Here is a 15,749-nt window from a genome sequence, read left to right on the forward strand (position 1 = left end):
TTTAAAAACTGTAGATATTTTTAGATCAAAGATTTTTCATGGAATTAAAAAAATGTTTCAATGATGTTTCATGAAATTTTTCTAAACTATTCATCTCTGCTGTCTGTCCATATCCTCAGGATATTAAAACACAAAAAAGTTTAAGTTAAAAGTCTTGATTATACTCATGAACAGCACAGAGAGGTGTGTTTATTACTCAAAAGATAAATTCTGGGTATCATTTTGACGTTATCCTTGTCTTTGTTTCCTATGTTCATTTCTACAGTCTGGAGACTAGATACAGTAAAGAACACATTAATGCAAATATAACGTAATTCTTTACCGTGGTGAAAAAAAACTAGCGCATCCAGTGAGAGCACTATGCGCTATACTCTAAGTCCTGTGTGCCATGGCTACCTCAGTATGGTTTGGCAAAGCCATGTGCTTGTTGTGCATGCTGCTGTAAAGTGTGATTCCAAAGTGGGCAGAGTCAGTCAGTGGGCAGGCCTGCCTGTCACCCTGCACAACATATTTATTCAAGCTGACAGCAGACTTTATGGGAGTCAGTCAGGGGCTGCCATGGAACCCTAAGAGGAGGAAGAAAAGCCGGCTTTTATGCTCAGGACAAAAGATCGACAGGGGATCCAAATTTAAGGTCATTGCATAACTACGGGAACTGAGGAAAGGGGGATGGTGGGGTCCAGAGGTTGAGGTGTTGGAGGGAAGCAAGCATAGGGAGAAACTGTCTTTCACAACTTTGATGCTTAGTCAGACAAGACATGTGAGGGATGACAATGCTCTGTATTTGGCGAATAATTTGAAAGTGACACAGGTAGTGATGCATTACCTAAATCTACACTGCACTCAGGGGAAATGTGTAATATTGTCTTTACACAATATTTCACTCCAAAGACCACATACTGCAATAGGTTTTTCAATAAAGCTGAACATAAGTTCGGTATTATGACTCATAGTTTATGTTTTAATCATCATGAATCCCAGCACTCTCTCTCTTAGTCTCTTTATATGAATAACATTAGAAATAAGAGAGATCATGCCGCAGTTTGGAGAAAGATTTTAACAATTAAGATCCTCAAGGACGCAGCGAGAATATGCTAATATCACTGTTAGCTGATCACACAATTTAGTGCAACAATGTAATTATCCTCACTTTACCCTCTAATAGGTGTGAGAGTTGTAATTTTCTCTGTTATTCACTGCACTGCCAAGCTTCTTACATTGTTCAAGGCTTTCAAACCCACTGAAGAATCTGTGCTATCCAAGTGAAATGACATGTTAAATTGTTGTTAAATATTGCTCTGTGATAATTATATCTCTTTACTCCTATAGCAAATGCTATAGCTCCTGCTAATGATACTTTAGGGCAAATAATACCTATTTTAATCGACTGAACTGAGTTACCCTCATTGCCATATAAAATCTCCAGATTTAGTGGTACCTTTTTTTTTTATTTGTGGTTTCTGCACTGATTTGAGAAAGGAAGTGGTTACAGAAAAAAAAAGAGTAGTTTCATATCTCTATGTTTGTGGCCACTTACAGATGGAAATGATTATCATTTTAAAATCTTATCTATGTTTTAAAGAACTTTTAAACAGTTCCAAAGTATTTAAAAAAAAATGAAAATAACCGCGAAAGTAATATGAGCGTGGTAGGAAATGTAAGCCACAGGGTGATAGATCTTATCTTTTGGTCTCATATAAATCCCAGCAGTTACATTTTGTTTTAATAAGTTTAGAGCAAAGAAGCACTTTTGACTGAAGGTAAGGTAGGAGTTTGCTGCATAAAAGCAGAAGTTAATCACAAAACGCTCACAAAAAGGTGGAATCACAGGTCTAAAAACAGACAATGGCAGCAGGAAAATAAATCATTCCATAAAAGAAATGCATTCAATTAAAAATAAACATCAAAGTATTAAAACACTATTACGCACTATTTACATCTTAATTTGTTCTTTGTATCCTTTAGAAACGATTACATGCTGCATTACAGATATGGAGTAAACTAGAAGTTCTTTTGAGTATGCTCACTATCATCTGTTCCACTATGGCACGCATTTTTTAAAGTTGAATATATATAGAGGAGAAGAGATAAAGGAGAGGTTTTTTACACCTTTGCACGGTGCAGCATTAAACTATAAATATGCAGTTTATAATCCCTAAACATGAATAGAAACCCAGTTATTTCAAATCTTGTACTCAGCAGAATCTGGAGCAGAGAAGGTTTGGATAAGAACATGACATGTAGCCAGTTCCTTCTGGGAAGTTTCCATATTCATCTGACTGCAACTTGTAGTTGGCTCTGCCGGCAGCATCAGGGATCTTGATGTAATGATCTATCAGTTGAGAAAAGGCTGCAGGCTTGATGAATTATGTTGCATACTGTTGCGTCACTGACACCACATAAATCTCCTGTTTGACAGTGAAAGGTGCCAAATGCCAGATGCCAAAAACCTTAATGTGATTAGCACTTGGAGAGGAGTAAAGGCCTTCTGGTCCAGCAGTAAAATTATCTCCTCTGTATTTTCTTTACTTCTGTTAAGAAGTGCTTATCATTGGTCTTCATAAACATAGTCTAAATAAGAATATTCTAAATCCAAATTTGTTTAATGCAGTTTTGAATCTAGTTTAAAAACCCACTTTAGTTTGTCTGGGGAAACTTGACGTTTAAATTCAAAACATTTCAAAAGAAGCAAAACCTGGAACTGGTCGCTACAATAAAATAGATGGTCGCTGTATCACAGAGAGTAGTCGATGCTATGAAGTAGTTGATGCAGAATGGAAATTCTCCAAGTCTCCCTTTGGCTGAAAATGAATCATTTGTGTTTTGGCATATTTTTTTAAAAACGACAGCTTGAAAATGAACCTGTGGTTTTAAAAGTTAGCTTGATCAAGGCGAGGCTTCTTAAGAAGGAGTGGAAACACTGTAAGCTGGCAACAAGGGACATGCAGAAGAGTTGGTCCAGGGTATTGCCTTATTTCTTCCAAAAACAAGTAATTGCCCACATAATTTGTTAAAGAAGTGTATATAGTATAAATGTAAGTATAGTACAAGAATACAGAAGATGTTCTGCTGTGTTCTTTTCCTCTTTTCCTAGATTTGCACAGTAATGCTTTGCTTCCACTGACAGATAACACAGGAAATGTGTACTGTCAGTATGAGGGGAGCTTATTGTCATACACTGCCAACAACTTCCCGAACTGGAGCAGGGAGTACAGGGTTCATCTCCATTGTCCCTCCTGCAAAGTTATTTAATCCTCCATATTGTCCTTTCTATTTAGTTTTTCTGCTGTTGGTCCCTATTCAGCTCCTGCCAAGATATGACTGTGCTGTCGAACTCAAACAATTATTTCCAATTGTTGTGTATTGCTGGCAGTTTTCAAGTGTGTTTCCAAAAAAAAAACATTCTGTTGCTGCCTGGCCAGTGTAAAGGTAGGAGTGTGTGTGTGTGGGAGAAAAGGTTGTTATGTGTGTGTGTCATGAAAGTCGAGTTTGCGCTGTTGTCTCTTCAGTCTTTTGGTGACTGCAGTGTGTCAGTTTGATTTAGTTTCAACACATCTCTTTTTGTCAAATACGTTTACATGTATGCATAGTTGTAAAGTCAAAGATTTGTGCAGTGGATATCATTCAGATGACTTTCACTGTGACTTGTCTTTTATACTCAGAGAAAACTGTTGACAAATGATAAATCCTTGGCAGGGGTTTCATTTCGTGTGCACATGGCAGTTTATTCCTTGTACTGCAGTTTATGTAGAAATCCCCAGGTTGGCAGTTTATTGAATGTAAATCAGGCTGGCTTAGAGGCCAAGGCTGGAGGAGGGCTGCTAATATGCTAGGATCCCTCTCAAATGGGAGAGCTGCTTTCCTTCTCCCTAAGCCAGATGTATTAGAACGAATGTGGCACATTTTACCGCATGGGCTTCTGTGGTGGGATCATTATGGAAGCTCTTGTCATTTCAAGGTGCTTGTTTTAATCGAGTTACATTTTATGATCTGTGTGTGGTTACTAATCTCTTGGATGGATAGAGAGGACTCAGTGGAAATTCTTGTGGTTTCCTTCAGGGACTGCCGACATTCAGGCACAGGTTTGCAGCTTAGGCTGCACATATTCAAATATCATCCTCTGAGTCTCTTTCACAATGTACACAACCCGCAGAACTCTACAGCTCGTTTCCTGTGAAGGAGGTGAACTTTCGATTCTCTGCTTCTAGTGTTTTTCAAAAATGGGTCAGCAGATGTTAGAGAGAGAGAGAGAGAGTGGGGTGGTGGTGGAGGAGGAGGAGGAGGAAGAAGAAAAACAGTCAAAGCAAACTATTTGCTCTGCAGTGTGGGCTGATAGGAGAGATAGAGTAGGAGAGAGTGAGGGGAAGAGACTGCATTTACTGTATGTTCAGGTCTGACGCTTGTTTAGAAAAAAAAAATCGTTTTCTGGCCCAGATGAGATCATGTTCTGTCCTTTGCACTCCACACCCCTTTAGATTCAATATAACTATGTCGGTGTTATTATTTTGTAATTTCCTAACCATTTTCCTTCGATATCTGCCAAATGATCACATTTGCACCACATTGCATTACTTTGCCATACTGCACACATTTAGAGTTTGTGCCCACACATGTGTTATATATTTGGCTTTCTTCCTCTGATACATGCAGGAAATATTCAGGCTCTCACTGACAGAGCCCTTTATCTCTCAGAGGGTGACTACACACTTATAATTCAGTGTAGGATTGAACTTGCTGCCTGACTGCAGAAAAAACGGACTGATGTGTAAAAAATTATGTTATGACGATGTAGAGAAGATTGTTTTCTAAATGTATTTAACGTTTTAATGCTGATTGATGATGAGGAGCTAATTGAAAAACACGAAGCCAACCATACTGAGTATAAAAGTAATATAAAGTATAATTTAATTATGGGATCTGATTGAGATTGACAGGAAATTTACCTTGAGTCTTTTTATATTTAGGGATTGTGATAGTTAAACCTACTTTGGCATTACATTTTTTTTTTGATGATACAAGCAACCTAAACCCATGGAATTCAAAGTGATTTAACATTTTTAGGGACTACAATGCCCCATTTAAGGTGCAAAAAATGTGTTTGAAACTATGTTCTCATCCACCATTTTCTATGAATATTAGCCAAGGTGCTCCTAAATCCCAAATGAGGGCCTCTATTATTGTTAAGTTTGCTTAGAGTGACACCCATACTGGAAGGAAGCAGGCCAAGTTCCTCCATTTTAATGAAACATCGGCTTGATACAAACGATAATCCTGTTATTAACTTGACATAATACATCAGAATCATGTTATGTTCTGGCACCTTCTTAAAGTGATGGAAAAGGGAAGGATTACATTAAAAGACTCACTGAGAGATGATCAAAAGAGTACAATCAAAGGAAGGTGCCCAGTTAATACTTGAAATGAATCCGGGAATTATCTGTCCACCCCCTGTGAATGGTAATCCACCCAACATTGAGGACCACTGGAGACAAAATTTCACCTATCATCAATAAAAAAAAAAATTTAATTCACAACTTTTGAATTTATAATACATTTGACCTCTCTATGTAATTTATTTATTGCCATTTGACTCTCTCTTGCTTCCTTTCTTTTGAAGTGTGTCTTAAAAGTGTTTTTTTTTTGTTTTTTTCCAGGCTCACACAACAGGGTGAACCAGTGTCCTGTCAATGAGGTTGGGTGCCTGGACCCAGAAGTTTGTATCCACATGAGCAAAATGTGTGATGGAGTCCCTGACTGCACTGATGGCTGGGATGAGGGGCCTCACTGCAGAGGTAGTAAAAGCACAGGAATATGCACACACATCTGCTAACTTCTGTTTTATACAAAACACTAAACAGACAGCATCATCATTTCTGAGACAAGAGGGTCAACCTTTGTTGTGGATCAAAAAACTCAGCAGCCAGCTTCTTCTTGCTAGCACCCCCCCCCTTCCAAAAGTATAATCTCTATCCATTAATCTTTGTTAGGCCCTTTAATGAGTTGGCCTGTTCTGGCTTGTGCAATTACAATGGAATTTCTCTTTCTGGGGAAAAAAAGTCATTAATTTATCAATCAGCTAAGCTATGAGGCTGGTTCTCCAATCCCTGCAGGAATAATGAGCATTCAGCACAGATGCAGGCAAAGAAGAATCCCATCAAACCCTCTACTATTAATTAGAGATGATAGAAGAATGAGAGATTGAACATATTGGGTCCATAGTGTCAGTCTTTGTTGCAGCAGACAAAGGAGCAAACACTGGCTGCCTACAGAGGATTCCCTCAGCATTCAGCAAGGCAGATATAACTGTCTAAAGCTCTGCCTGTTTATAGTTGTAATAGCTCATGTTGGGAAGGTTTTCATTTCTGCTGTGCACACTTGTGTGTCCATCTACCCATTTTGCCTGTTGTAGTTGTGATACACTGTGCTATTCAATGTCGCTTTCCCAGAAGATGAAATCACATAATCAAATATTGACAATCAACACTACAGTCTCAGTGGACCAAAGTCCTGGAATAAAGGTTGGTTTGCCCAGTTCCCAAACAATGTCTGTAATCTTGGATCACCTTATTATTAGTATTTATCAAAACTACTATGGTGTATGCCACTATCTGCAATGATAAATTTGAGTCATTTTGGATAGTTTAGGTTAGGTTTATAAGAGAGTTTTCTTATTGGTCCATCATGTGTAGATAAAGACTGTCGGTAAAATGAATAAATCTCCTTTTATAGAGTCATGTTATCAGATTGAAAAGTTGTGTTGAATTAGTCAGAGATGAGGTTTGTCTAGAAGAACAGGAGCACTGTTGGCCTGATGAAGTGGACAGTTGTACAGAGTGGGTTGAGAGCGTTGGTATCCCACACAATGTTCATCGCTGCTAGACAAGCCTTTACACAACACAGCAATGATGTCATCCAATCACAACGTGCACCGCCTGTCCCTGAGGACACAAGTCCAGCTGTCCTCAGTAAAGCATTGGTTGACACACACCTACATGTTCATGGGCTTGTAATGCATGCATGCAATCACATGTGCACACAAACCTAGATTCACACAGTCATATTCTTGTAAATACACACCCAAACACACCCATTACCCCACACACAAACACACCAGCAGTGTGTCCAGAACTTTTGGCGGTGCTGTTTGTGAGCTTCCCTCTTTTCAGGGAAAGGCCTGGCCTTTCACAAGCATCCTAGTGTTTGCTTGTACAAACTGCAGGGTTGTGCAAAGTATACCTGGGCGCTGATGTCTGAAAGCACACTTTGTCAGTCAGTGTGTCCAAGTAATTCTGCCAGAGTTGTTGACAAGAGTGGTTAGAAAGGGGAGTGTAGCAGAGGTAGGTCAGGCAGGAATTTTATCTGACTCCAATAAATTTCCTCAGGATTTGGGTGTATATGATGGATGTGGATGTGTGTGTATGTGTGAGATTTGTGTGGCTTGTGTATAGGAATAATAGCAAGGGAGTAACCAGGTGGATAGTGGTACTGTGATGGCTGGTGTGGTCGATACTGGCAAAGCAGTGCAAGGTTCAGATACACTTAATCAGATGCACCTAATCTGACAGTTGTTTTTTTTTACTATTTCCGAAGTAAAAACAAATCCGAATGTGTTTATATTCTTATGCTGTCAGTGGGAATGAAAAAGTTATTTTCAAGACTATTTTTGCTCAAAGTGACAATTATTTCAGTTATTTGACATCAACATCAGAATTAACAGTCGATGAGTCACCGGTGGTGTTATTTGCTCATTGCCATTGCTGTTAATCACATCTTTACAAACCACACCCACACTGTCCTAAATAAAAAACTTTAGTGTGTGAGCAGTAATCTCTGAATAAATTACACTTATTTTTCCCTAAAATTACTTTTGAATGTTGTTAAATTAATCACAAATATTGTTATTAATTATTTATGTTTTTTAAAAAATGAAACCACATTTTCAGGTTTCTTGGGGAGGAACTACACACTAAATTATTTTCCAACTCCTCTGCTGCATTTTTAAAAATATGCTGTGAGGCACAGTTTTTGCAGAATATGGAAGTGTTGAAAAGGGCTCATTGATTGCAACAGAAGAGAACAATGAATACTACCTTTTCAAGTTATGTTTTCTTTGTTGAAGAAAATGTAAAAAGAATATGTTGAGAATGTTTTCCTCTGTAGACACTCAAGTCTCAACATCACTCAGATCTTTGGTCAAAGTAAACCTCCAAGCCTATATTTAAAAAACCCTCTTAACTAAATGTAGTCTTTACAGACAATTATTATACCATTTTTCTGTCATATTGGTGAATGTTGAGTCTATTTATCAATCTGCAGTCTGCATTTGTCCTTTCTCTGTCATTTTGTGGGTGATGGGGCCTCTCTTGGGGGGCAAGGCCTTAGACCTGCCTCCCTTAGAAGTGACTGATTGATAGTGAAGAGAAAATGGGGTCATGGCAGTACTCTTGAGAGATTTTCCCTTTTCCCCGCTGTCTCAAAGGGAGCCCTGATTATTGTAGTGGCCCAATGCTATTGTTTATGCATTCAGTGGGCTTTCATTGTATTCCATGTCCCACTAACTGGAATGATACGGTCGTAGGCTACTGTGGCTGCCTGTACCACATTTTCATGTTTATTGAGTTTAACTGGAGTTTCCTGGCTCCAGTCAGAGTTATCTTGCTTGACAAGACCTGTTTTATTGCTTATCAGTGTAAAGACGCTGACATGTATTAATTAATTTATAATGGGCTACAGATTAAAGAAAATCTGAGTATTCATTTTCTAAGGCGAGTTAAACTGCTGTGTTTGGGAACGTTTGGTACCGCAGTGTGTGTACTTTGTGTGTTTGTGCATTTTTGTTTGAGAATTCATGTCAGTTCGGATTTAAGTGTCCGGGTCGGCATGCCGCCACTGTTTGGGACTACGATAGCCACTGTTTGCTCATTACTCAAGCTGCTGCCCTGCTTCTGTTTGCATATGGTTACTTTGCCCCCTTTGACTATGCAGCTCCAAACAGCTGCCAACACATACACTTTTATGCTCACAATTGCTGAACTTTCCTGCCTATCCATCTCCTATGCATACCATGTATGATTTACTGTACTCAACAGTGCTCACATACAAGTGATTCAGCTTTCACCACTAACTTCTATAAGCAAATAATCACAAAGTAGTTTCACAGAATAAAGCAGTTTAATTGTCTGCTTTAATGGTACCTGATTTTGAGTTTTAGTTTAAGCAGATCAACATGCTCAGAGTTTTGGAGATGATGATGATAAGTTTGTTTATACTATTATGACTCATTCAGTTTGAGAAGCAGATATCAGGTAATTTGATGGACCTCTGTATGAAAACAGTCGGCTCCTGTCAGCTACAGGTAGAGGACAGAGGCATGTGTAGACCTGTTTCCAGACAGTGAGAGCACAAAGGTAGGAATGTCCTGGGAATTACCTCTTTAAAATGTCGCACACTGAAGCAGCCTGTATTATACAGTGAGTGCTTGGTTCCAATTTTTGCTTTCAGTTACAGCCATGTGGTGTGGACATGGAGAGAGACTACTTACGTTTCTAGTAAGGAAATGGATACATTTTCATGCCAGTCGGTGGATGGATAAGTTGATCTTTTTAAAGAATGATGTTTATGAAATCATTCAGTCGTGACAGCTTTATTGTGTAACTAGGGCCATGACCCCATCACCAACCAGTCACTCTACCTACGTCACGCTCTCAGCCTCGTGATTAGATTTTAGAGGAAAATGTCAACCTTCATACTGTTAGTCACCAGCTATGGACAGAGTTCAAGAGCACTTCCTCTTATTTCTGTCACTAATCTTTTTTTATCATCAATCACCCCATGAGGTGGGTACATGAACTATATCCAGAATTTTGTTTTCCTCCCCAGGAGGTTGCAACTGGATGCATCTGGAACTTGCACTTGTCATTATCATACAGGCCTCATATTTTAATCAGCTGTAGTCTGCTACCCCGAATCACTGACATCTGTTCAATTGTGCACACAAGTGTGAAATGTAAGATGTCTTCTGAAACTCAGTCTAGTGGGCCTTCTGGCAAACAGGCTTATACTCTCACTCCCTGCTTCCCTTTTAAAGAGCTATAGATGAGTGAAATTGAGGGTTTCCATCCATGCAATAACAGGATCAATGGCTTTGGCATGCTTGTTTAGGACTGAAGGCCTCCAGTGTGTCACTATGTGATTTGTTTGCTTCATTCATTAACCCTTGGTCAAACATCTGACACGCTGCTGTTGCTTGTTTGCTTGGAGCTGGAACTTTCTAACCACTCCATATCCTTAAGCCCTTTATGTACTTGTTTCCACCTCTGTGTGCCCTGTCTTCCCCTTCCCCCTCCTTGTTTTCTCTTCTTCTATTCACAATACTCTTAGAACAAGCAGAAGGATTTGCTCTGGGGCTGGGCGGTAAATATTTTCATTGTTAAGATTTGTTATTACTCAATAAAATCCTATCATCACAACAGTCTGACCTTATCATACTTTATAGTTCTTATTTCTAATGGAAATTTAATCTAATTGAAATATGTCAAGATTTTTACATCAAAAAATGTTTTTATTCAAACAATTATAATAAAACTAAATTAAAATGGGTAGATGTGTGAATTGAGTACTTTGTATCATCCCAGGTTGATTTGAGATAATGTTGTGAAATTTATTACAGTATTAAATTCATCCATATCGGCCACCCACAGCTAGACACTCAGGTACAAAATAGAACAAAATGACCCTGGACAGAGGAGCATTTTGTGGGTGTTTTTTAGCACTCAAGTCATCTGTGGTCTCTCACAGTGTGGGGCTTGGTGAATGGATTTTATATGGGCCACAGTGTTTGCTGGGGGACTCTTCCTTTCAGCAGGGCCACAACAAAAGGATCATTGTGGCCCAGAGTACCACAGGCTTTATATAATAAGGGCCCTTCACTTGTCCAATCTCTGCTCTTCAAAGCCATACTATCACAAACTACTGTAAGCATATGCATACAGTAGTTGTATGGCTGACCATTCACTGTTTTTTGTTTTTTGTTGGACACTGAGGAAGCATCTCTGTTCTGTCTTTTTACTTATTTACTGTTTTGTTTACACTTGGTAAATGATTCAATGGTAATGTCTCTCAACAAGTTAACTCAAGTTTTGAGTAAGATTTAGGTTTTTAGGTAGGATTTGGTAAGGATTTGGCCTCACTCACTGATACAGAAATGTTGACGTGGCCACTCTTTTGGAGCTTCAAAGGGTAGCTAGGGCTTATTACGATGTAGGACTGCCGCCTGAGAATGCACGCTTGTCATATTTCATGTCAAGCGCTTGCAGAAATGTAGAGAGAGGAAGTTCCACTTGTGTGCGAGTGTGACAGAAAGACTGACAGCAAAGTAAAGAGACAAAGAGAATATTGTTGAATAAATGAGAGCTGATCCAGACGAGGATAATATCTGTCCCACTGCCCTCACATACTGTAATTTCCTCCTTGAGTTGATCTCAGTGGCTGCATAGAATGGTTTATTGAACTCGGGGGCAGGACCCATCGAGTGTCGGTCACAAGCCTGCACTTGAAGTATCCATGCATAATCTATGAAACTAAATATTTTATCTAATTGAGGAGTGACACAACTTTCACTGGAGGTTTAAAGATTAGAGAAGCTATCTGCAATGTCATTTGTTTTGCAATATCAGATTTGTGCCACTATCTGACAGATCATCATTTCAACCCTTGACAGACACCCTACCCCATCTCTCCTAGCCTAGACACACACATCATGATGCACACACACACCCTATAGATAGCATGATGAAGTGATGTGTGGATGCCCCTCTTTCATTTCCTGCCAAACGGATGTGTCCTTGAGTTCCCTCTGGGGGCGGGAATGAAGGGGCCCCTCTAACACGTGCACATTCAAATCACCTCGTCTGTCACATGCACAAATGAATACACATGCATTATGTGCACCCCCCCCCCCTTGTGCAACCCCCACTCTTTTACCCTTACACACACACACACACACACACACACACACACACACACACACACACACACACACACACACACACACACACACACACACAACACACACACCACACACACACACAATCCTATCTGATCTGCTAGTGGAGATATGATAGGATATGACAGTGTGGTTCTGTGAAGATTATGCAGGGATTAAGATAACAATTGGAAAGTTGATCTCTCCACAAACTGATCAAGAAGGCAATTAATTAAACAGACTTCATTTAGCCTCCATTGTTATCCAGAATTTATTTGCCCTCTAAATCAAAGCCTCTGAAGAGCTGCTGATATGCATGCTGACTCTCCCTTCCTTCCTTCCATGTTAGCCTCCACAGTATTTAATGTTCTCTGTTTCTCCTGTCTTTCTGTGCCTCAGAACGCGCACCAGGCTGTACCTCCCATGGGTGCCAGTTTCACTGTGCTGTGACTCATGATGGGCCTCAGTGCTACTGTAGCAACGGCTATGAGGTTGCTGCAGATGGAAAGACATGTAAAGGTGAGTGGGTGATTTGCCAGATTTATTCAAGCTAGGCCAGAGTAAAACTCATAAAATCATCTGATTACTCTGACTTTATGCTTGCTCACTGGAACTTGCGTGCAGCAGCATGTCATTTTTTTTATCAAAACACTTGCCTCAAGGTAGAAGATAAATGTTTGTTATCAGGTTCAGTAGTAACCTTTCTCTTTTGTTACCTAGCACTAAAAATGTTGTATCAAAGCACACCCAATAAAAATAAATTGTAATGCATAATGTGATTTTCTTGTAGATTTCAATGAGTGCAATGTGTACGGGACGTGCAGTCAGACGTGCACAAACACTGAGGGCTCCTACACCTGCAGCTGTGTGGAGGGATACCTGCTGCAGCCAGATAACCGCTCCTGCAAAGCCAAAAATGGTGAGAACATGTACACAAAGTACAACACAGACCAAGGATGCAGTTAATCAGCGTTGAGTTTCAACCCTCATTTGTTTTACAAGCTTGTTTACTGTAATTACATGCATTAAGGTGTGCAATTACTGTATGACCTTTGACTCCTCTCCATCTCCTCCTCATGTCTCTTCCTGTTATTCCCCCTCTCTTTCATTCTCTCCTTTTTCTCTGCTTGCTTTTCCCCTCCCCTCACCTCTCCGGGTCACCCTCCCCAGAGCCGGTGGATCGACTGCCTATGCTGTTGATTGCTAACCTCCATGACATCCGCTGCACCTCCCTGAGTGGCTCCACGTCTCGGCTCCCCTCCATCCCCACCAAACAGACCATGGCTATGGACTTCATCTATGCTGAGGAGACCGTCTGCTGGATAGATGTGGGTGAAACTCCTGCCGCTACCCACTTGAAGTGTGCCAACATTCCCGATCTGAAGATGGTCAACAATACCCGCACCATCAACATCTCCCTCAGCCTGCACCGTGAGTAGTAGTTTCATTGACTGTAACAGATATGAACGCACTTTTGTTTCTAATAATGATATTTTCTGCTTGACACAATATTCCTAAAAAATCACCTAAAGAATTTTGTCAGGTACACCGAGGGCATGACAGTTTAGTTGTAGACTGCCAGTAAAAGAGAAATGACTGCCTTGCATAAGAGCACACAAGCAGTACTTGGGTAATAAGTTCCACTTGTCAACTCACCCTCTGTGAAATTTCCGCACTTTGCCTCAGGAATCAAATGGTCAACTTTGCATTTGCTATCTCAGACAAATGTAAGATGTGAAGCAATATGGCCTCATCTCCGAAAGCTGCTCATACCAGCATAAACGTGCCAAATAGAAATGCTGAGTCTAGCTTTACTTTTTCAAAAGGTTTGTCATTGAAGAACAAGGGGCACCCTGACACACCACTAAATCATCCCGTAGAGGCAATGTGTATGTAGCTTACTTACAGTGATATGATACATATAAGACTGATGCATATCATTCAGGAGTCTGGAAATTTGTCTTTCTACTTCTCATTTGATGCATTTGAATGTCATCGGTTGTATCCCACATCAACTTTTTCATGTTTTGTTCTGGAAGATGTAGATGGAAACCTAGTTCATGTGTTTTGTATGTGTAGGAAGATAGCATTACAGATATCTTCTTGACTCACTGTCTTCTATTTCTTTCCTCACACCCAGACATACACACAAACTAACATACACAGAGTATGAACAGGTCCCTTTGAAAGAGACTTGCTCATATAATGCTGACATGATTTATCTCTGATTACGAGACAGGGTTTGTTTTTATTCGCCTGGCTGACAGAGCCGTTACATTCTAAGAATGGGGGCAGAAATGTAGACAAAGCATAAAAGCGAGGGTGTGGGTCTGTGCGTGTGTGCGCATAAGTACGTGCGTGTGGGAAACCGTTCCCTTGAGAACTGGCCCCAGGCATGAAATGGCAGACGTGAAGAAAACAAGTGGAGAAGCCGGGTGTGTAGACCCTGAAATATGGGACGAAAATCCTGCGGTGTGATTAGAAGTGCCTCGGCTCATATCCACTTCAAATGAAGCTTGTGTAACTGCTGTCACCACTGACAGCCGGTGCAGACAGAGCAGAGGCTCAAAGTTTCAGCGAACCCTAGCATCCTAAAATGTTTTTTTTTTTAACATGTGATTCACTGCACTCATGAGGAGTGGCCCATATTCCACCTTACCCTAATTGTGTTGGCTTGATATTTTGATTCACTGCTCTGTTAAGCGGTGTGAGGGGTAAATGGGTTGAAATGGAGGGGGGGTGAAAATGGACCCTGAGAGAAAGATTGACGCAAAGGAGATGATAAAATGAGAGGGAGAAGGAAAAGATAGTGATTTGCTGTACTGTGTGTGTGTGTGTGTGGTCATACAGATGGTATTTACATTCCTCTGTTGGGTTATGTCAGCTTGAACACCCCCTGCATTCCTCTGGTCGTCTCATGTCCTGTCCAGTCAGGTCACTTTAACACACTCATAGCTGAGGCTTAGCACGCACACACACAATCACTCACACACACCGACCCAAATACCTTTAACTCATGCACCTATTACCTATTACCCTTTATGAATTGAGATTTTTCACACATTTGTGTATGTGCTGTCTCAATAGGGCACACCTTAGAATATAAAAAGCTTTGCACCTATTATACATAAAAACAACTGCAAGTAAGCCACTTGTTCGATGAGTAGTTGCAGTTGCTTATTGTGTTATCTTAATTGCTCTTTATTTGTCTCCCTCTCTGTGTCATTTAACCTAAAGCTGCAGTAACCTATTTTCAGTCAAACTAACATTTAAAGTTTTATCTTATCTAATACTGGTATCAGAAAATGCAGTTTGGAAAAAGACAATCAGATGATTGACTTTCTGTTAAATTTAGGAAATGGCTGGGCAGTGCTCACACAATGAGTAGGGTAAAGAAGGCTTGGTCTGAGATATGTTATCTATCGATCTGGCTTTGTGCTGTGATGTGCAATTAGGGTTTCCCCCAGGAAATTGTTTATCAGTGGCGGTAAGTCAGCCAGATCTTGTTGCAATACCATCTCATGACTCTAAACAATAGCTACAATTAATGGCATTCCTTTCTTGTGAGATTGTACCATTTCTCATTTTCCCCTAAAGATTGTTTTATTCTGTAGAAATGTATTTTGATGTTAGTGGAGGTAGTCTTAATTTCAGGTATCTTTACTCCCACCTCTGCAATAAAACCCTGAAAGTGTGGGTCCAGTTATGTCTTTTGGAGGGTTTTGGCTGTCCGGAGTCACTCTGGGAGCAAACAGGCAAGAGGCCG

The 15,749-nt window shown here is 40.1% G+C and overlaps 1 protein-coding gene across 5 annotated transcripts in view; it reads left to right on the top strand.

Annotated features, from left to right (window-relative positions):
• lrp1ab (low density lipoprotein receptor-related protein 1Ab) overlaps positions 1 to 15,749 on the top strand; it is a 79,892-nt gene that overhangs the window by 18,241 nt on the left and 45,902 nt on the right. For all 5 annotated transcript variants that reach the window (XM_019268645.2, XM_019268646.2, XM_027288354.1 and 2 more), the window contains 4 exons: positions 5,655 to 5,792; positions 12,383 to 12,502; positions 12,774 to 12,902; positions 13,154 to 13,414. In XM_019268645.2, the coding sequence (XP_019124190.1) occupies positions 5,655 to 5,792; positions 12,383 to 12,502; positions 12,774 to 12,902; positions 13,154 to 13,414 (648 nt within the window). The remainder of the gene's footprint in view (positions 1 to 5,654; positions 5,793 to 12,382; positions 12,503 to 12,773; positions 12,903 to 13,153; positions 13,415 to 15,749) is intronic.

This window comes from Larimichthys crocea, chromosome XV, assembly GCF_000972845.2.
Source record: "Larimichthys crocea isolate SSNF chromosome XV, L_crocea_2.0, whole genome shotgun sequence".
Taxonomy (NCBI): domain Eukaryota; kingdom Metazoa; phylum Chordata; class Actinopteri; family Sciaenidae; genus Larimichthys; species Larimichthys crocea.